The 20923-nt window shown below is 45.4% G+C and overlaps 2 protein-coding genes across 2 annotated transcripts; one reads left to right on the forward strand and one right to left on the reverse strand.

Annotated features, from left to right (window-relative positions):
* Positions 1 to 4185: 4185 nt before the first annotated feature.
* LOC124691618 (death-inducer obliterator 1-like) lies at positions 4186 to 9450 on the reverse strand. The gene is made up of 4 exons (XM_047224908.1): positions 7320 to 9450; positions 6199 to 6319; positions 5307 to 5366; positions 4186 to 5214 (listed from the first exon to the last, which is right to left on the reverse strand). The coding sequence occupies exons 1-4, from the start codon at positions 9422 to 9424 to the stop codon at positions 4201 to 4203; spliced, it is 3300 nt and encodes a 1099-aa protein (XP_047080864.1). The 5' UTR covers positions 9425 to 9450; the 3' UTR covers positions 4186 to 4200.
* Positions 9451 to 15933: 6483 nt separating this feature from the next.
* On the forward strand, positions 15934 to 18862 carry LOC124691619 (sialyltransferase-like protein 4). Its single transcript, XM_047224909.1, has 12 exons — positions 15934 to 16025; positions 16114 to 16187; positions 16607 to 16696; positions 16856 to 16933; positions 17102 to 17202; positions 17288 to 17480; positions 17558 to 17648; positions 17723 to 17787; positions 17894 to 18048; positions 18128 to 18209; positions 18329 to 18438; positions 18615 to 18862. The coding sequence occupies exons 1-12, from the start codon at positions 15941 to 15943 to the stop codon at positions 18808 to 18810; spliced, it is 1320 nt and encodes a 439-aa protein (XP_047080865.1). The 5' UTR covers positions 15934 to 15940; the 3' UTR covers positions 18811 to 18862.
* Positions 18863 to 20923: the final 2061 nt, after the last annotated feature.

Consider the following 20923-nt stretch of genomic DNA (forward strand, 5'->3'; position numbering starts at 1 on the left):
GCTTCTTGGCTCCTACTGGTTCGATAACCTTGGTTTCTTACTGAGGAAAAACTTGCTTCTATACGCATCACACCTTCCTCTTGGGGTTCCTAACGGACGTGTGTTTACACGCTATCAATGGATGAGGGACCACTTCACAAGATCGGCGAATGCTTACTGGCGAATGAGGAGTACGTGGACACCTACTCTGCTATGAGGCAAGTCTGTAGAAATTGGCGCTCAGGTTTACCTGAGCCCGACGTGCACCTGCACGAATGGATCATGGTATACCACGCCCTTCCACGCGCCGCTGAGTTCACCTTCCTCCAACTCGGCACATCCCGCTACGTCACCATAGATCTATCGGAAGTTCGTGCAAGGTTCAAATTCCTCCATATCTATAAGGTTAATCTATTCTTATTTTCAATCTTAGTGCTGAATGTTATCTTCAACAGTATATTTTAGATACTACTTCGTCAGCTTTTGCCGTGGCGTCATCGTGCTTGCCCAGAAGAACCCGCCGCACAAGATACGGCTTCTGAACCCACTCACAAAGACATCGAACACTATGTTTGAGGCACAGATGCCATCTGTTTTTCTGGATCCAGTCGCTGTAATCAAATCTCCGACTATGGTCTTCGTTTGCGCACATTACCCGAACGAAATTGGTTGGGTCGATGAGAGCACTCCAACTAAGGATATATATGAAGATTGGGGAGAAGGAAGATTTTCGATCGAGAACCATGGTCTGCGTTGTATTACCCCGTTCAATGGTGAACTGTATGCAATAGCCGTGGACAATTTTGAGTCCGGAAGATTAGTGTGCACCAATGTACAGTTGCAGCAGCGCGCGAGCACTGTCAAGATGGAGCCACTAATTTCATTTCCACAACTTGGAAATGTCAAATTCTACCTTATGAAGTCGGATGGTGATCTGCTGCTTGTGTTGTTGGACAAGATGCTTTTGGAGGACCAACCATTGGTGTACCGTGTGGACACTCAGAGCCGCTCTCTCCATCCGGTCAGTAACATTGGCAGTCATGCCTTCTTCGTGCATTATATCCGGTGTATCTCCGTCGACACCAGAGTGCACCCGACACTTCGACCTGGCTGCATCTACTACGCGGATTTGGGTTATATCAGAGAGTACTTTCATGATACAAAGGCCTGGGATGAGTGGCCACGATATGTGGATAGAATAGGAAACTACGGTCTGAGAAATGAACACAGGCCATACCGTTTGGAGGATGTATTGGCCGCACAATGTAGACGGAAGGAGTTCAATGAATATTTCCCTGGGATAATGCACGAATGGAGCGACGAAGAAATATATGAGGAATGAAGAACAAATTCATTCATCCTGGGGTATCCTAATCTTCTTGTTGGCCATACATTGCGTGCGTCATGTATTTTTTTTTAGCTTAGTTTGTCGTGAACATTAACAATGTTATTGGCTGCTTTTGGCTGCTGTATGCAGTTTATGTATTATACTTAATTTTCTGATTATGCTATTGTGAATTTATCATATACTAGCTTCTAGATTTTCTGCCATATTGGGCAAAAAACGAGGGCCAAAAGGCATAAATAATTGAAGAAAGATAGAAATAGAAGCTTCTCTATATTTGATACTAATTTGGTGAAAAAGACAAAGAGAGAAAGAGGGGAAAAGGTGCTCTTAAAAATGCCAATTTGGGCCGAGAGAGACAAAACCCAGCTCTCACGTACAACCAAACACGGTCTCGTCCTGTCCCACGCGGTCCCTTCCTACTAGCCCCACACGACGCGGCCCCACAAACGACGCGGCCCCACACATCAACACGGAACGTTCAACTAAACGGTTCCTTCCGGCCGAGCTCCTTCTACGTGTTTCAGACAAAGGCTTGGGAAAAACTGAGGAAAAACTAAGGGGCTGGGGAAAACTAAGTACAACTAAGGACCTGAGGGCACGAAAATAGAAATCACATTCTTGTATGGAAGAAAAACCCTACATCTTTGAGTGCGGTTTTATGGGATTTTGAGTGGGTGTGAGTGGACTGTCCACCACATAATGATGGAAGAGGTGGGGCACTACTTATGGCTAGCGCCCCCCCCCCCCCCCCCCCCCTTTAGTTGTTGCCCCCTCCTCCTATATAAGATGGGTGGATTTCCTCTTCCATAATTGCTCATCACTTGACAGTTTGGTTGGTTCCTTCTCCCTCCTCCCACTGATCCACCACATGAGTTGTGGCTCAGGAGAATCTCTGCTGGAATTGTTTCTCCACCACGCCGGAGTGATGTTGGATAGTCTTAGTGGATCCACTACTTTCGCTGCCCCGCTGAAACGAGGGGTCGGAGTTCGTCGTCAAGCCGTACGTGTGACCGAGTACAGAAGTGTTGCCCTTTGTAGCACTTGTCTTTTTCACGATCTTGAGATCGACAAGTGATCCTCTAGATCAACCACGCGAACCGTCCTCGTTGACGCTTTGTGTCTTCAAGGGTGAGTTAATCTCAACCACGGTTATTCGTTACTTGCATCTCCTAGATATGATCTTGGTGTGTTTGTGGTTGCGAGTGTAGGAAGTTTTTTGTTTTTTATGCAACGAACCCATCAGAAAGGCCTCCAACTCGACACAAAGGCCTGGAGGTAGAACATCGCTTGTCGCCAGCAAATAGACTGAAGGCACACACCTGTCTTCGGCGACCAAGGTCGCGGTTTCCTTACAACCATTAAGATCAGCAATAGGACGCCCGCTGGCCGTCAAAGATGAGTTGTTGATGATGAACTCCCGAGGAAATTCTTGGATGCACTCTCACATCCCTGCTGCCAATCTCAAGCGCGACGCAACAACCATCACCACCCTCTCTGCCCATCACCTTGATGGCCATAATAAGAAAGTAGCAGCTCCGCCTCGGCTAGATCTGGATATTAAAGAGGATCATGATGGATTTTCCCCCGGAACTTGATCTCCACCTCGGAGATCCGCCGGAGGCCACCTCCATCAGCAACCCGGCACCGCGGAAAAGCGCCAGGAAGAGCAATCCCCATGGCATGACGCTAGACGCCATATAGGAAAAACACAGGCAACTACTCTTACTAAAACTGTTGTCTCCAAACCTATATTCGATGCCTCTCCATGTCCATCTTCGGCCAGCTACTCTGACGGGAATGACATGGGATTGGGCTAATGATGATTGCAAGTGCACAAATCAATTGTAACTAGTTTCGAAATAGGAGTATCGAACCACAGAGAGCTATTGGTAGAGGTTTTTATGCTGCTTGTTACTATCTACCAAAGGATACTTGTAAGTTTCCTTTGATCTTAAGTAAGAGTGTTTAAATGGAGTTGTATCTGTATGCAAGAAAGTAAATGAAAACAAGTAAAGTAAGGAGTGTGTTGGGTATGGTGTTGGAAATGAATAAGGTTTAAATGTTCTCAGGATGTAGGATACGCCACTAGCATGTGAGAACTAATTCTGATTAGGATAACATATATCTTTCTGTCATGATATGTGTGAGGAGAGCTCCATAATAAAGTGTTCATCAATAAGTCTCACGAGCAACCGTTTCTAGAATCATGTGATGAGGTCACCTCTAAATAATCACCGCGATGCTGCAAGCAAGTCACATTTATCTAGAATCATGTGATGAGGTCACCTCTAAATAATCACTGCGATGCTGCAAGCAAGTCACTTATACAAACCAATTGTACATTTGTGTACCATAGATAGCTCATAGCGAAATATCTTCTACATTTCTACTAGTTTAGGTGCAGGCATAACCGCACTTTAACATTTTAGCATGTGTAGTTAATTATATTTTCGGGTACAGTGGCACATGCATACAAATTACAGGAATAATCCCCATCCTATTCCTGGAACATGGCACAACACAAGAGCTATAGTTCCATACGCATGTTGAGTGCATCAAATGTCACTGACAGAGTTCAAAGCGAGATTTACAAATGTTCCAATATTTATTTTATCCACGTCCGAATATTATTGGTAATTTTTCGGCAGCTCCAAATTGTTCACGGTAGATCCTATGGTTATTGGACGGAATAAAAGCCACAGCCATCTAATTTATCCATCTTTTACATCCTCGTGCACAGGAATGTACACGATTGACTGATACTTACATGAACCTGTGAGCTAAAAAAGGGGAAAAGAAAACCAACGCTACAACGGAACCTGGGCAGAGCTACAAAGGAATCAAGAGAACTAACAACTGTTACAACTTTCTTTCTATCTCGGTCTCCAGGGCATGCCACCTAAATTTGCAGCGCTGTAACCCTGGGCACCTTGGGCGCTGTTACTGTTAGGCACTGCTACAACATACTGGGGTACTGGAGCAGGGGAGCCGGCGGCGACACCCTGCGCCTGCGCCGGCCACCAGGCATTTGGCTGCTGCTGCCAAGTTTGCGAAGGCTGAAGCTGCTGCTGCTGCTGAAGTTGCTGGAGGTAAGCCTGGGAAAGGAGGGGGTTATTGCTGGGCACTTGCTGCTGAAGAGGCTGCATTGCATTTGGGTGGTTGTACTGCTGTTGCTGGTAGGGATGGATTTGCTGCATGGGTGGCAGCGGTGGTGGTGGAGGAAGTGGTTGCTGCGTTTGGGTGAGTCTACTTTGCTGGATAGGGTTCCATTCTGGTATATCATCGTCATCGTCGTCATCCCAGCGACGCGATTCAATAGACGATCTTTTACCATACTTCTGAACCAACTCCCTGATATGCTCTACTGGACGAGCGGGTACATGCTGTCGGCCCTTGAAGGCGTGTGTTGTTACATTAGCAGCGGGGTTTGACGAGTTAACAAAATTAAATTCGGGGAGATCGTCTTCGTCCCTACGGGCAACAACACCAGGTCCAAAGCCCGGGGGCACATCATCAGTTACATCCTCCTCGGGCTCGGGCTTGTGGCGCTGATTGGGGAAACCTGGTGGTGCACCGTAGGAGTTCTGGAGCGCGGAGGACCGACGGACCGAAGTAGAACCAGTAACCTGTGGAGTACCAAGGATTGACTGCCTCTTGGAACCCTCATGCCTTTGGTGGGAAGGGATCCTGGGAACGTTGGGCCTCCGCCAGACAACGATTCCGATGATCGAAGTTGCTGCCACAACAAGGCCATCCAAGTGCTCCTTTGGCAAGTGCCGGGAGAGAATCTCCACGGTTTTTCCTTGAGGAGGGCACAGGTACAGCTCTAGTCCATCTGCAGGCTCAGCTAATCCCACCCTCTCATCTGCAATATATGAATCAATTGTCTGCAGAAGAATGAGCCAATTTAGTAAAAAATATTCTTCAAAGTGCCGCTAAGCTCCTGATGGGTGATATACTGATGTCTTAGAAAAGGAACCTGTGAAAGATGTTGGCGACCACTCTCCAGAGAACCCTCCTTCCACAACAGCTCGGTTACCTAAAAATGAGTAAAACGTACTTAAAACAGATGGAGCGGATATTCAAAAGATACAGAACAGAGAATAACATGCAGATCACAGGACATGTCAATTAACTATATGCATGTACAAATAGATTAGTATTAAGAGGTCATACAACACTGTTTACAATTCTTAGGTTGTCTAGTTAAACAATTCAATTGGGTCTGTGGGATGACGACGATATACCACCATAACTCATAACACCTCTAGACCTTAAGCACAATAACAATTACAAATATACAGAGTCCCAATTCAGCATATAGACCAGATAGCTTGAGAGGTAAACACGTTATCAAGTACACATGCCGTTAAACTGTGAGTTTCTTGAGCACCTGCTACGAAATTTTCTGGGGACCAGCATAAAAGTACCGACACATACGCATTTGTTCCTGACTCTGAACAACAGTGGATCCAAACATTTTGAAAAACTCAAAAAAACAAATGATAGATACCATAGTCTTGACGAATTTCAGGGTGTATATATATCTAATCAGCAAAATCAGGAAAGGCAGAGGGAAATGGATGTTCTAGTATTACTATTTGAAACATTACCAGTTTAGGACGCATTTGAAATTACAAACTTTACATAAGTTTCATGCATTCAAAACAACAGGGATATATATACCTATTCAGCAAACTTATGACCGTGATTACAATATGGTGTATCGGCAACCATCCACAATATATAATAGAAACCAGACAGCATGGTGCCAAGCATATAAAGCTGAGCCATGTATATGGTTCAACCATAATCATGCAGTAAGAAAATCATTTAGAAACAAACAAATTATGCATTGAAAACAGAATTACCATTATAGCACGGCTCCTAGATTTGGGAAGTTGTTCGAGAAATTCCTGAAAAGCACTAAGTTTAACTCTCCCCTTGATCTCAATCAAGCTACGCCATTCTTTCCCAGATGGCTTTTCACCACTGTACAAGAGAAATTTGAACAAATGTCAGAACCAATAAAAAATATAAAGTACATAACCAAATCACAGATAACCACACAGCAGTAGATATTCATCTGTTTAGGAACTAGCATTCACACTTATCGTTTTATTAATGCTGATCATGTGCAATAGCCAATTTAACTTAACATGTGAGACGGTGAGCAACCAAGCAACCGGTGGCCCCTTAATTATACTAGCAAGTAGCCTAGTTTGCTAATGGATTTCTTCAAAGCCCTTGTTTGCTATCATAAGCTACTGTTACAATAAGCCCTGACTCATTAATCCATTATATTAAAGGTATTAAACAAAGGCCCGAGTTTGATCTGGAGTTCCAGAGCCATTGACCTGTGCACAAAAACTTGTAAAGTATGCAGTCATGGGCTGTTCAAAGTTCTGACATTCCAACCAAGATGATTACATGAACAACCTAGCACAAACCAGCCTCGTTTGTTAATGGGTCTCTCTGAAGCACTTGTTTATCATGTGACAGCAGCTGCGCGAGCGATAAAAGTTTTTCCCGAGCTTGCAGGTGAACACTAGAGAGAATGGTTGAGATGCTGGAGGACCATTACCGTCCGATCAGAGGAACCAACAACACAGAGTGACCAGAAACTCTCCAGTTTCGAGTGTTGGCTTTCTAACATCAATGGCCTATGTTAGCGGTTGTGGCACACAAGGTGTAGGTGATGAGGTAAATCCAATTCGAAAAATGCAGAACTATATATTGGTGAAGTAATTATCCAATGTCAATAACATATATCACGGTAATTAGTTTCCGACCGTGTCATTAGAAAACTGATGGTGCATAGCATAATACAATGGCATCAGTCAAGAATACAACATATAGAATGACAACTAACGGTGCTTAAAAGGTTTTCTTAAGAAGATGAAAATGAAGAGGGGATGTGCTTAGATCAACAGGGCATGCTAAGTTTGTAACAACAAAACAGTTCTTCAAAGAGCAAGCAAAAGAAACAAACCTTTTGAAAATGGCAACAACATTAGTGAGTGACGATAGAGTCAGTTGAATTGCACCCTCCCATATACTCTCACGAATCATAGGAACAGTAGTTGTCACATGGTTCTTAGTCGAAACAGGATTCGAGATATTAGCAGCAGCTGGTTCTTTGGATTCAACTCTATCAGGAGAGGATTTGATTAGCTGTTCATCAGGTGGCACATCAGGAACCAAATTTGAGCCAACCTCATGTTTGGGTGATTCTGGCTTGGACTCAGATTTAACCTGTAAAGATGGCCCATCAGATTCAGATTCAGTTTTCTTTTCTGCAGGGAGCTTGTCTTCTGTCTCAGGAAGTTTCTTAGATTCCAAAGTGGAACTAGGTTCATCAGAATCACTGAGATCTTTTTGCGGTGTCCCAACTGATAAATTTTCGAAAGGTGGCTCGGAATCTAAGCCCAGCATGAATTCATCTAACGAAGGAATCGGTGGAAGATTCTCTGCATCTTTTAAGTCATCCACCATAAGTTCATCAATAAGATCTGCTTTCTCATTTTCAATATAGTCCACGTTGCCCGATGAATCGTTGTCACCTGACCCACCATCCTCATCTTGTGACATGCCATCAGAACCCTTGTCCTTACCTTCTACACCAGCTTTATCACCCATACTTGTTTCATCATTAGTTTTTGTCTCATCTTCGACAGGTTTTGATGGAACATGAGATAGAACATTACCTCCAAGCTCAACCTCCACTGAAATACCATCTGGTTCTTCTATTTCAACTTGGAACTCTCCTTTGTGTGTTTTCCTCACTAAACGTTTTATATCAACCTCAGTGTTAGGAAGGACAACCATTTTTTCATGTTCTTCAGCTTTAGCCAACCGCCACTCCGAGAGCTCTTTGGAAGCAAGTTCCTCCGCAGTCATTGAACAAAGGCGTTCAGGTGGAATATCTCCAGATATGACCCTCAACCTTAACTCAGGGTTGCCTTTATCTTTTAGATTAAACAGAAGAGATCTACCTCTCTCCTTGTACTTTTTGTTCACTCCACCAAACAGTTTGAAGAGCTCCTCTTCGATTCTAAATGCCAATCTTTCAGCCTTCTGGATAATGCTACCCTTATCTGCTGCTGCCTCATCAGCCGACTTCATTCTTTTTGATTCAGACTCCGTGACCCCAGACTCGATATCACAAGTTCTGTCCCTTTTTAAATTAGGTTGTGCCATAGGCTCAGAGATCCCAATGTCAAAATCAGAAACCCAAGAAAGGCCATGACCTTGCAAGAGTTCATCTGCGACAACCATACTTTGACCTAATGCTTCACCTTCCGAAGAAAGATGGTTCAGTTGTTGCTGCATATCATCATTTGTGATTGTGATCACGTCCGACACTAATCCACTGCCCAACTTCTCAATCTCATCTTTCTCACCATCAGCATTGCCTGCCTCTGAATTGGTTGTACTCGCATCTTTAGACGTGGTCGACACTAGGTCCTGCACTTCATCTCCCTCCACCTTCTTCTTTTGGTCCGCTGACCCATCAGACTGCAGGTTTTCAGCGGCTTGTTTCTTATCCTGCTGGTCAGAATCCGTCATCAACGCAGCAGAAAGCGACTCCCTGAACTTCGATCTCACAGATTCAAACTGCTGAGGCTGAACCTTTGGCGACAGCTCTTTCTGCGCAGGACGCTTGGCCGACAACGCAGATTTCACCATCTGAACCTTTGGAGAAGCAGCAGTCTGCTGGAGTTTCTTCCCTGCAACAGATGGCGACAGCTGCGACCCCATCATCACTGGCAGAGACGTTTGAACATTCAGCACCTGCTGAGGCGGCCTCAAGGATACTCTGCTCATAGACTGCACTTGCGCCCCCAAAGGATGCGACGTCTCCGGCCTGGAAGCGCCAGCTTGGACAGCCTGCTGGCTCATAGGGACAATATAGTATGAACTGACTGGCACCGAAGCCCCCATCGGGAACATTGGCTGCGGACTCCAGCCAGCGGAGAGGGGTGGATAGAAAACAGCGGGATACTCAGGCTGGGTAGACTGGATGTTTGAGGAGGGTAGTGCTTGAGACCCCATGCTAGCGGACATGGGTTCCTGGCCTTGCTTTGATAGCTCCATTGCGCAGCCTGCTCCGGGGTTTATCTATACCTGAGAATGAGAGCAGTCAGTTCGTGAAGGTTTAAAGCCTGCAGTGCAGGAATGAAGATGAAACCGCAAGGAACTTTTGCACTAGTTGGTAACACGAGTGTGGCCTGCGGGCACATGATGCGGTCAACTGCACAAGACCCGTGCTGGCATAGAACCAATCAAATACACGAGACCTATGTTCTATAACGGACTAAACATGACGTTCTACGTTGTTTGATGAAAAACACGGTACTAATAATTTCCGTTCTAACTGTCCGTCGTGCATTTCTTTTCGAGTCTCTTCTCTATTAACTAGAAATCCATACAGACATGTAGGAGATTAGCAGGTGGACACGAGACTGGCAATCGTGTTACACAGAATTTACCATTTACTACCAATATGAAAAATCAGTGGTAGAACTAGCTATCGTGCGTTCTACATGGAAAACACACGCACGGTCGGTTGGTGCCGTGTTTGTGAATCGCAAGCAAACATACAGACAGATCCTGAAGATCACGTGTAGCACATGGCAGGGACAATCAGGCGCGCTTTGAACCGAAACCTAACTGGCGAGTTCTAACAGCTAGTACCGTGGTAGGGTTCGGCAGATGCGGGAACGGGTTTAGGGCGTGCAGATGTGTATACCTTGGGATAGGGTAGGGAAGATGGGATCCGTCGACGACGTGGTCCGCCCGCGCGCCCCTTGCCGTGGTCTTCTTCTAGCGACTCGATTCAGACCGCCGCCACCACGACGCCGCTGGATTCGCACCACCGGCGCCGGCGGCAGCGGGAGGAGGAGGGGGGCGAGAGGGGGGAGACTGGTGCGCCTGCTGGGTGGAGGGGGGGGGGGGACGCTGGCTGGGTGGGTGGGTGGGTGGCCGGGTTCTGGTGCGCCGCCGCCACTGGCTGCGGTGCGGCGGGGCGGAGGGAGAGAGAGGAGGGGGGCGGATGAGGAGGTGAGGTGGGATGGATGGGCTACGACGACTCGTCCGTAGTATTGCGCTGGTTGCGCTGCGTCTAGCCACGTCTGAATAACCAACCACATCTCTCGAGTTTGAGTTTAGGGCTGAATTGATTCAAAGAAACTTTATAAAAGTGTTTGTACTATAGAGGATTCGAATCTTTAATTTTTAATTTTATTATGAAATATGGAGTACATCGGAAATTCAATTCGGCTCCCGAGTGCGTATGCTCCCTCTACCAACAAAACATATTTTGAAGTGTGAAATTTTTTTGACAAAAAGTTCTACATGTACATCTCCATAATATATGTGTGTGCGTCAAGTTTCACGAAAAAATAATAATTTTTGTGGCTTATGTAAAAAAGAGAAAACTTATCCTGTAAAAAACATTGTTTTTAGCACTGAATTTTGTCTTTTTTACACACGTCACATGATAAGTTTATTTTTTATGAAACGACTTTCTAAGCGCGTAGCACATGAAGATGTACGTGAAGATTTTTTGTTTCAATTTTTTTGAAATTTAAATTATGTTTAAGATGCATTTGAAAATATAGGGAGCATATGCTCCCATGTTCCAAAACACCACTCCCGGAGTACATGATTATCATGAGTGGGAATTTTCAAGGAAAAACCTGCCTACTCAAACATGTGGGTATTCGATTGTTGGGCCTACGGCTACGGAGGAGAAATGTGCGGTGCTAGGATTTTCTGGTTCGTAAGCGGATTGATCTCACGCTATTCTTCTAGAAGACATCAAGGGGCCAATGCGATGTGCATCTATCTTTTACCAACAAATGCCATTACTATGTATGTCGGAGAGCCGAGACATATGGCACGATAAAAAAGAACTAGGTTGGAGAGGGAAGAGCACCTCGATATTTTCATTATGACAATGGTGTGCACGATACCGGGTTGCTAGTGCGGAGACTTAACTCGGGCGGGCTGAAAAGCATCAGCCCGTCCAAACCACCAGGATACGCCTTGGTTCGCTATGGCACGATCAAGTGGCTTATCGTGTACCACGCCTTTCTTAATTGGTGCCGGCACCACCAAAGCCTCCTATTCATGAATGTCCATGAAGTTCTAAATTAACTCTTGATCATTAAGACCATTGTTCTGCATTGTGATTGTATTTTTGACACTATCCATGTAAGTCAAATTAAATTTGTGTGGGGTTGATGGATATCTGATCTTATACGGTGCATCAAAATCATGTATGTGCCTTCCTAGATTGTCATCGACCAAGACGAAACTACCATGGTTTTCTCTACTTATGTAGAGTACAATAACTCATTTTAGATTACCCACAAGAAAGCCCCTCATGAATTGATTGCTAACGATGATAATTCACCCTTATATCTTTGGGGTAGCCCTTGGTATAAAAAATGCACCGGTGAATCTAACCCTAAGCATCTCATGGTGCCATGAGTTCTAACACTGACATCATGATAGATAACCTTCAAGATGCCCCTTTATGTTGAGATCAACCATGTATCTCATTAATAGAAACTCAAGTTACATGAACAACAAACGTGAAAACTAAAAGGCAGACCATAAGAAGAAATGTGGTATAATCACTTGACCGATTTCCTTCATGGGAAAGGATGCATTGGTAATATGGATTGCCCATGTGTCTTTTGTTGGAGATATGCCCAAGAGGCAATAATAAAAGTGGTTATTATATATCTTTATGTTTATGATGAATGTTTATATACCATGCTATAATTGTATTAACCGAAACATTGATACATGTGTGATATGTAAACAAACAATGAGTCCCTAGTAAGCCTCTTAACTAGCTTGTTGATTAATAGATGATTAGTTTCATAATCATGAACATTGGATGTTATTAATAACAAGGTTATATCATTATATGAATGATGTAATGGACACACCCAATTAAGCGTAGCATAAGATCACGTCATTAAGTTATTTGCTATAAGCTTTCGATACATAGTTACCTAGTCCTTTCGACCATGAGATCATGTAAATCACTTATACCGGAAAGGTACTTTGATTACATCAAACGCCACTGCGTAAATGGGTGGTTATAAAGGTGGGATTAAGTATCCGGAAAGTATGAGTTGAGGCATATGGATCAACAGTGGGATTTGTCCATCCCGATGACGGATAGATATACTCTGGGCCCTCTCGGTGGAATGTCGTCTAAATGTCTTGCAAGCATATGAATAAGTTCATAAGAGACCACATACCACGGTACGAGTAAATAGTACTTGTCAGGAGACGAGGTTGAACAAGGTATAGAGTGATACCGATGATCAAACCTCGGACAAGTAAAATATCGCGTGACAAAGGGAATTGGTATCGTATGTGAATGGTTCATTCGATCACTAAGTCATCGTTGAATATGTGGGAGCCATTATGGATCTCCAGATCCCGCTATTGGTTATTGGTCGAAGAGAGTACTCAACCATGTCCGCATAGTTCACGAACCGTAGGGTGACACACTTAAGGTTTGATGTTGAAATGGTAGAACTTGAATATGGAATGGAGTTCGAAGATTTGTTCGAAGTCCCGGATGAGATCCCGGACATCACGAGGAGTTCCGGAATGGTCCGGAGAATAAGATTCATATATAGGAAGTCATTTTATAAGTTTGAAAATGATCCGGTGCATTTATGGAAGGTTCTAGAATATTCCGGAAGAAAGTCACTTTGGAAGGCGGAGTCCCGAAGGGACTCCACCACCATGGCCGGCCAACCCTAGGGGGTGGAGTCCCAGGTGGACTCCACCTAAGGTGGCCGACCACCCCCTCCCAAGGGAAGGTGGGAATCCCACCTCTAGTGGGAGTCCTAGCTTGGGTAGGTTTCATGTCATATGGAAGGTTTTGGTTTGGGGTCTTATTCGAAGACTTGTAGACCAACTCTTGGGTGTTCCACCTATATAATGAGGGCCAAGGGGAGGGGGCCGGCCACCCCAACACCACAAGGTGGCCGCACCCCTTAAGTGGCCGGCGCCCCCTCTCCCCAAACCCTAGCCGCCCCACTCCTCCTTCTCTCCCGCACGCTTAGCGAAGCTCCGCCGGAGTTCTCCACCACCACCGCCACCACGCCGTCGTGCTTGTCGGATTCAAGAGGAGCTACTACTTCCGCTGCCCGCTGGAACGGGGAGGTGGACGTCGACTTCATCAACACCGAACGTGTGACCGAGTACGGAGGTGCTGCCCGTTCGTGGCGCCGTGATCAAGATCTTCTACGCGCTTTTGCAAGCGGCAAGTGAACGTCTACCGCAGCAACAAGAGCCTCATCTTGTAGGCTTTGGAAATCTTCAAGGGTGAGTCTCGATCATCCCCTCGTTGCTACCGTCTTCTAGATTGCATCTTGGCTTGGATTGCGTGTTCGCGGTAGGAAACATACGGTTGGTGCTGCTGTGTTTGTGAATCGCAAGCAAACATACAGATAGAGCCTCGGAATCACGTATAGCAAACTGACGAGTTCTGATAGCTAGTACAGTACCATGGTAGGGTTCAGCAGCAGATGCAGAGACAGTTTTAGGGCGCGTAGATGTGTATACCTTGGGATAGAGTAGGGAAGATGGGATCCGTCGACGACGTGGTCCGCCCGCGCGCCCCTTGCCGTGGTCTTCTTGTAGCCGCTCGATTCACACCACCACCACCACGCCGCTCGATTTGCAACAACACCGGCGGCAGCAGCGGGAGGAGGAGGGAGGCGAGACGGGGGAGGCTGATAGGCGTGCTGCTTGGAGGGGGGGGGATGGGAACGCTGGCTGGATGGGTGGGTGGCCGGGTTCTGGTGCGCCGCCGCCACTGGCTGCGGTGCGGCGGGCGGAGGGGGGCGAGAGGAGGGGGGCGGATGAGGAGGTGAGGTGGGATGGGTGGGCTAGGACGACTCGTCCGTAGTATTGCGTATCACGTGAGGAGCAGCTGCTCCTGGGTCCTGGCCGGCGCATCTGCCGTTCCTCGGCTCGGCCCAGATGGTTGCGCTGCGTCTAGCCACGTCTGAAGAACCAACCACATCTCTCGAGTTTGAGTTTAGGGCTGAATGAATTGATCCAAAGAAACTTTATAAAACTGCTGTACTATAGAGGATTCGAATCTTTACTTTTTAATTTTATTATCAAATATGGAGTACATGACTATCATGAGTGGGAATTTTCAAGGAAAAACCTGCCTACTCAAACATGCGGGTGTTCGATTGTTGGGCCTACGGCTACGGAGGAGATATGTGCGGTGCTAGGATTTTCTGGTTCGTAAGCGGATTGATCACGCTATTCTTCTAGAAGACATCAAGGGGGGCAATGCGATGTGCATCTATCTTTTACCAACAAAATGCCATTACTATGTATGTCGGAGAGCCGAGACATATGGCACGATAAAAAAGAACTAGGTTGGAGAGGGAAGAGCACCTCGATATTTTCATTATGACAATGGTGTGCACGATACCGGGTTGCTAGTGCGGAGACTTAACTCGGGCGGGCTGAAAAGCATCAGCCCGTCCAAACCACCAGGATACGCCTTTTGGTTCACTATGGCACGATCAAGTGGCTTATCGTGTACCACACCTTTCTTAATTGGTGCCGGCACCACCAAAACCTCCTATTCATGAATGTCCATGAAGCTCTAAATTAACTCTTGATCATTAAGACCATTGTTCTGCATTGTGATTGTATTTTTGACACTATCCATGTAAGTCAAATTAAATTTGTGTGGGGTTGGTGGATATCTGATCTTATACGGTGCATCGAAATCATGTATGTGCCTTCCTAGATTGTCATCGACCAAGACGAAACTACCATGGTTTTCTCTACTTATGTAGAGTACAATAACTCATTTTAGATTACCGACAAACATGCCCCTCGTGAATTGATTGCTAACAATAATAATCCCCCCTTATATCTTTGGGGTAGCCCTTGGTATGAAAAATGTATTGACGAATCTTACCTAAGCCTCTCATGGTGTCATGAGTTCTAACACCGACATCATGATAGATAACCTTCAAGATGCCCCTTTATGTTGAGAGCAACCATGTATCTCATTAATACTCCTAGAAACTAACGTTACATGAACAACAAACGTGAAAAACTAAAAGGCAAACCATAAGAAGAAATGTGGTATAATCACTTGACCGATTTCCTTCATGGGAAAGGATACATTGGTAATATGGATTGCCCATGTGTCTTTATACGGCGACCACAAGATGTGTATTGTATATTCTCAGTGGGTACACCTAGAGATATCGAGGAAGCGAATTCCTACCTAATATCAAAATCCGAGATGCAGAATTTAGGTAAAACCAAGTTTTTCTTGGTTTGCAACTTAGATATTCCCTGCTGGGATTCTAGTGCATCGGTCCTCCTACGCTTAGAAGGTGTTGGAGAATTTGTACTGTACTAGGAGATTCCTTCATTTTCCCGAACACTATTTTCTAGCACGGCCCATTGCTCTTCGCTCAAGCAACCGGGCTTGGGTAGGCAGACGCGCCTCTCTCCCATTCCTCGGCCCACCACCGACTCCCGCCCCAACTCCGGCCGCAGCTCCGGCGAGAGAGCCACCGGTTTCCGGCCATGCGGGTGCTCCCGCTGGCCCTCGCCGCCGCCATCCTCTCCGGCGTCAGCGCCATCCTCATCTACCTCTCCGGCCTCTCCTCATGTAACCCCCGCTCGCCTCCCTCTTCTCTCTTCTCTACTCCTCTACTCTGTTCGCCTTCGCGTGGAGATCCCTGAATCGGTGGATGCAGATGGCGGCGCGAGGCTCTCCGAGGCGGACTTGGCGGCGCTCGCCGCGCTGCAGGGAGGGTTCAGCAAGTGCGTGGTGAGTCACTACCCGTGCGTGTACTGTGTGAATTCTCTGAACCAATTGGGGCTTGGCTGTATCGTCTCATCTGTGAGCAAATTAAGTGCTGCACTGTGCTGTATCTGCGCCGATTACCTTCTAAAACGCACGAACCTTGGCCTCTGGTGGATTCGCAAGCTAGCTGGTTGATATTCTAGGCTTCTTCTGAGAATTGATGCGAGTGGGATGCTTAATGTTCAGTGAGTGGGAAGGGTTGGTAGTAAGAGAGTGATGCCTGTCCTGGATTGGGACGGTTTGGATGTTTGGGAACTATCCATGTTTATGTTCAGAAGGCAATTCTTGCCAGTAATCGTGTTGCTAGCTACTTGATGATCTCCTTTGTAGATCATAAGCGTGCTGGTTTGGATGATTCTTACTCGTGATTAAAACAACCGCAGGATGCGAATGGTCTAGGACTGCAAGCCATTGCCGGAGAGGATTACTGCCGGATCGTAATACAGTACCCAAGTGACACAGATTCCAAGTGGGTACGTGCGTATGTTTTCTACCATTTCTTCTGCAGGCGTTTCTCCTTTCAGTTGTTTAATTTGATTTGTGCCTGCAATTTTACTCAAAACAAACCTATGTTGTTCCTCATAGTTGGACCAGCTTACCTTTTACTTACCTGTTATGGCTGGTTTTTGCAGAAAGACCCCAAAACTGGAGAGTCTGAAGGGCTGGCATTTGAGTTCAATCTCTGCGAAGCTGTGGCCTCATGGGAGCAGGTGGCCAATCTTTTTTACTCCACTGACGTATATGTGTGATTTAGTTGATACAATGAAATTTTGCAAAACATCATAAGTGATTTGTAAACTGTGCAAGATGTTGTTTACTTTGTCAGAGTTAAACTAGGAACTATCGATGCAGTCACTAAGTCTTGTTCTTTCCCCCAGGTTCGCAACAGTACCACAGTACTTACAAAAGAGTACATTGATGCGTTGCCAAATGGCTGGGAGGAGTATGCATGGCGCAGGATCAACAAAGGAGTCCTTCTGTGGGTAGACACGATAGTTTCACATAGACTTACATTATGGTTAAATTCAAGAGATTGCTGATTATGTTTAGTTTTGGCCTCACAGGAATAAGTGCAGAAACAGAACGCTTTGCATGGAGAAACTTTCATTGGTTCTCCCTGAGACATCTCCATATGTACCTCAGCAATTTGGGAGATGTGCTGTTGTCGGAAACTCCGGGGACCTTCTAAAAACTAGATTTGGGGATGAGATTGATTCTTATGATGTTGTCATTAGAGAAAATGGTGCACCCGTCCAGGTTTTCCTAAGATACTTATGTTTCCTGCTTCGATACCTTCACCTGCACTTGCCTGACTTCTTCTGTTTGCATTGCAGAACTACACGGAATACGTTGGTACAAAGAGTACATTTCGCCTTCTTAATAGAGGATCTGCAAAGGCACTGGATAAAGTTGTTGAATTAGATGGTAAGTCCCCTACCACCTATTTCTCTTTTAGTGGGATACGAAATGAAAAGGCACGCTAATTCTCATGGTTGCAGAAGCAAAAAAGGAGGCATTGATCGTTAAGACAACAATACATGATGCCATGAACCAGATGATTCGGGTAATTTAGCTATATTGTATTTCGAAATTAGGGTGCTTTGGCCTTTGGGTACATGTACCTTCTTTCATTACCTGCCTGAGTGCCTGACAGAACTCTTGTTATGTAGGATCTTCCAATAACCAATCCGGTATACCTCATGCTAGGAACATCATTTGGTTCATCTGCTAAAGGCACTGGGCTTAAAGCTCTTGAGTTTGCTCTCTCCATCTGTGACAGTGTCGACATGTATGGTTTCACAGTAGACCCAGGCTACAAGGAATGGTAGGTGATTTGCATGTTAACTATCATTGCAAGCATGCACTTCTACTTGCAGAGTTGATGTTACAGTCTTTCATTTCAGGACGAGATACTTTTCAGAGTCCAGAAAGGGACACACTCCGCTGCATGGCAGAGCATATTATCAAATGATGGAATGTCTTGGTGTGAGTTTGTCTCTTCCTCTAACCTAATAGAACCATATTAATATCCATTGGGAACTACAAGTATGTTTCTTTGTTACTGCATGAAGGGGTCATTTACTGATGTAGAAAATCACGTGCAGCTTGTAAAAATTCACTCACCAATGCGAGGTGATCCTGGGAGGGTTGTAAAGTGGCTACCTACCAAGGACACCATTGAAGCTGCTAGAGTTGCCTCAGAGAAGTTGTTGAGGTAAGTTCTCCAGCATTCCTTTATCTATCGTTTACTGTCTTCCATTCGTCAAAATAAGCCACAGGGGCCTTAATTAGGATATTGCTGTTGTATTCCACGTGCTAGGTTGCCGTGCTGTAACTGAACTTTTACTGGCCATTCTAACTTAGATTTCATCGTTGTGAATTATGTTGTAGGAGACCTGGGGCTGGAAGCGATGCCCCGCTGAGCAGTTGCACTATGATAAAGAAGCGCAAGAAAGGAAAGGTGCCAAACAGATCTGGACTCCGAGATGCTGCCATGAGTCACCTTGGGTACATGAAGGGTACCACCAGGTATCCCCTGGAACGCAATGCCGGGGGTGGTTACCTGTGCATGATCAATGACAGATAGCGCGTAACAGCCTTGGAAATATGGCAGACTTCATGGTACCTTGAAGAGGAATGCCTAGATCCATTGGTGTGCATGTAGTTTTGGAGGAGGCTCATTTTGTGCAGAGCGGACACTTTAGTGGATGATTTGCCACAAGAGTGGTCAGTAAGAGTTTGTAACTATGTTAGGTTTTTGAGTGCTGTTTGTTTGTGTAACAGAACGAACAGATACAATGATGAGTGACCGTGGGTCTGATCTTCTCACATAATTTGCACCCCTGTAACTAGAAGAATTTTTTTTTCTGCATACTTGGATGTTTGTAGTTTGTTCTGGCATGACTGGTTTCATTAGGATTTACATTCAGTAGCTTGTAAATTTCTTGGAAGTTGGGAGTATTTGCTTCCCATTAAATTTTCTCCCAGCAGCTCTATTGCTGACCTTCGCTGGCATAGTGGTATACTGGCATGCAATATCATAAAAATAGCATTGTATCAAAACTGCGTTCAGTTTTCTTTCTTCATCAACACAGGCAGCTTAGGAATGGCATGTCTAGAATAATGGAGAATTAGAGATGAGCAGTTTATGTTCATGTCTAATCAGTTTAAGATCCAAGGTTATATTTGTAGCAAGTGATATTTTGTTCAGAAAATGAATACCATGGCGAAATTGGCTACAGGACACACCTCCACTCGAGCATCATTCATTCACCGTGGGTCTGATGTTCTCACATAATTTGCACCCCTGTAACTAGAAGAAATCTTTCTTTTTTGTCTACTTGGATGTTTTGTAATCTGTACTGGCATGACTGGTTTCATTAGAATTTATATTCATTAGCTTGTAAATTGCTTGGAAGTTGGAGTATTTGCGTCCCATTAAATTTTCGCCCAGCAGCTCTATAGCTAACCTTGGCTGGCATAGTGGCTTACTGGCATGCAATATCGTAAAAATAGCATTGTATCAAAACTGCGTTCAGTTTTCTTTCTGCATCAACACAGGCAGCTTAATAATGGCAGTCTAGGATAACGGAGAATTAGAGATGAGCAGTTTATGTCCTTGTCTAATCAGTTTAAGATCAAAGGTTATATTTGTAGCAAGTGATATTTTGTACAGAAAATGAATACCATGGCGAAATTGGCTACAGGACACACCTCCACTTGAGCATCATTCATTCACCGAAACACGCCGCACAATTGGGCTGCAACACTATAAAACCATCCCCATTTCATTTTACAGGAAAATAGTGAAACGCTCCAAGAACACATTATGGAATACCAGGATAAATGTTGGTTCTGCCCTCGGAACTCCACTGCCATATAAGAGCCCACACCGGCAGTTCTTCCTTCTCACCTGACTCTGAAGAACAAGCCATCACCGGCAGAAGGAAGATGCAGGCGAAAAAGAGGGAGGCCGCCATTGCCGCCATGTGCATGCTCCTCCTGATGCTGTCCGGGCAGCAGCAGCAGCAAGTGGCCGCCATGTCCAAGTTCTGCCGGTGCTATCGGCAGTGCTACCCCGAGTGCAGGCACACGGCCCCGCGATTAGCCTGCGATTTCTTCTGCCTCAACAAATGCAGCCCCAACAAGGCCAGAGACAGCGGCACCTCATACTGCAGGGCGGCTTGCGGCCTGGACTCCATCTGCGACACGCCGGTGAAGCCCACTGGTAAGTAACACCATAGAGATGGAGGGATGGACTCTCTCGGTATTCACACATAAACATTTTTTGTGATTCTTCTCCTTGATGAACAATGATGGTATGTGTCTTTTTTCTTCTGACACGTGATTCTTCTTGGCCATGCAGATGATCCAGAGGCCTGTGTGCGTGACTGCAACCAGAAGCGGAGCCACAATTGACGGCAAGTTACTTTGAAGATACCTGAAGAGCCTGTCGATCATGGGGCAATATGATGGTGATGATGTTGAACGGCTGTGATTGTAGCAGCAATCAATAAACTGAATATATGTGGCTGTTGCATATCAGTACATAAGGCATACTACAAACTGAGTGAAAGTTCATTTTGCTCTTATTTACCTATCCATGGCCTCGACAACAAACTGCATTATTCATCTTTCACTTTTTGCCAGGAATAGGCGAGACAATAGAATATTTTAAAACTAAGCCATCTCATGAAACA

This window comes from Lolium rigidum, chromosome 2 (genome assembly GCF_022539505.1).
Source record: "Lolium rigidum isolate FL_2022 chromosome 2, APGP_CSIRO_Lrig_0.1, whole genome shotgun sequence".
NCBI lineage: Eukaryota > Viridiplantae > Streptophyta > Magnoliopsida > Poales > Poaceae > Lolium > Lolium rigidum.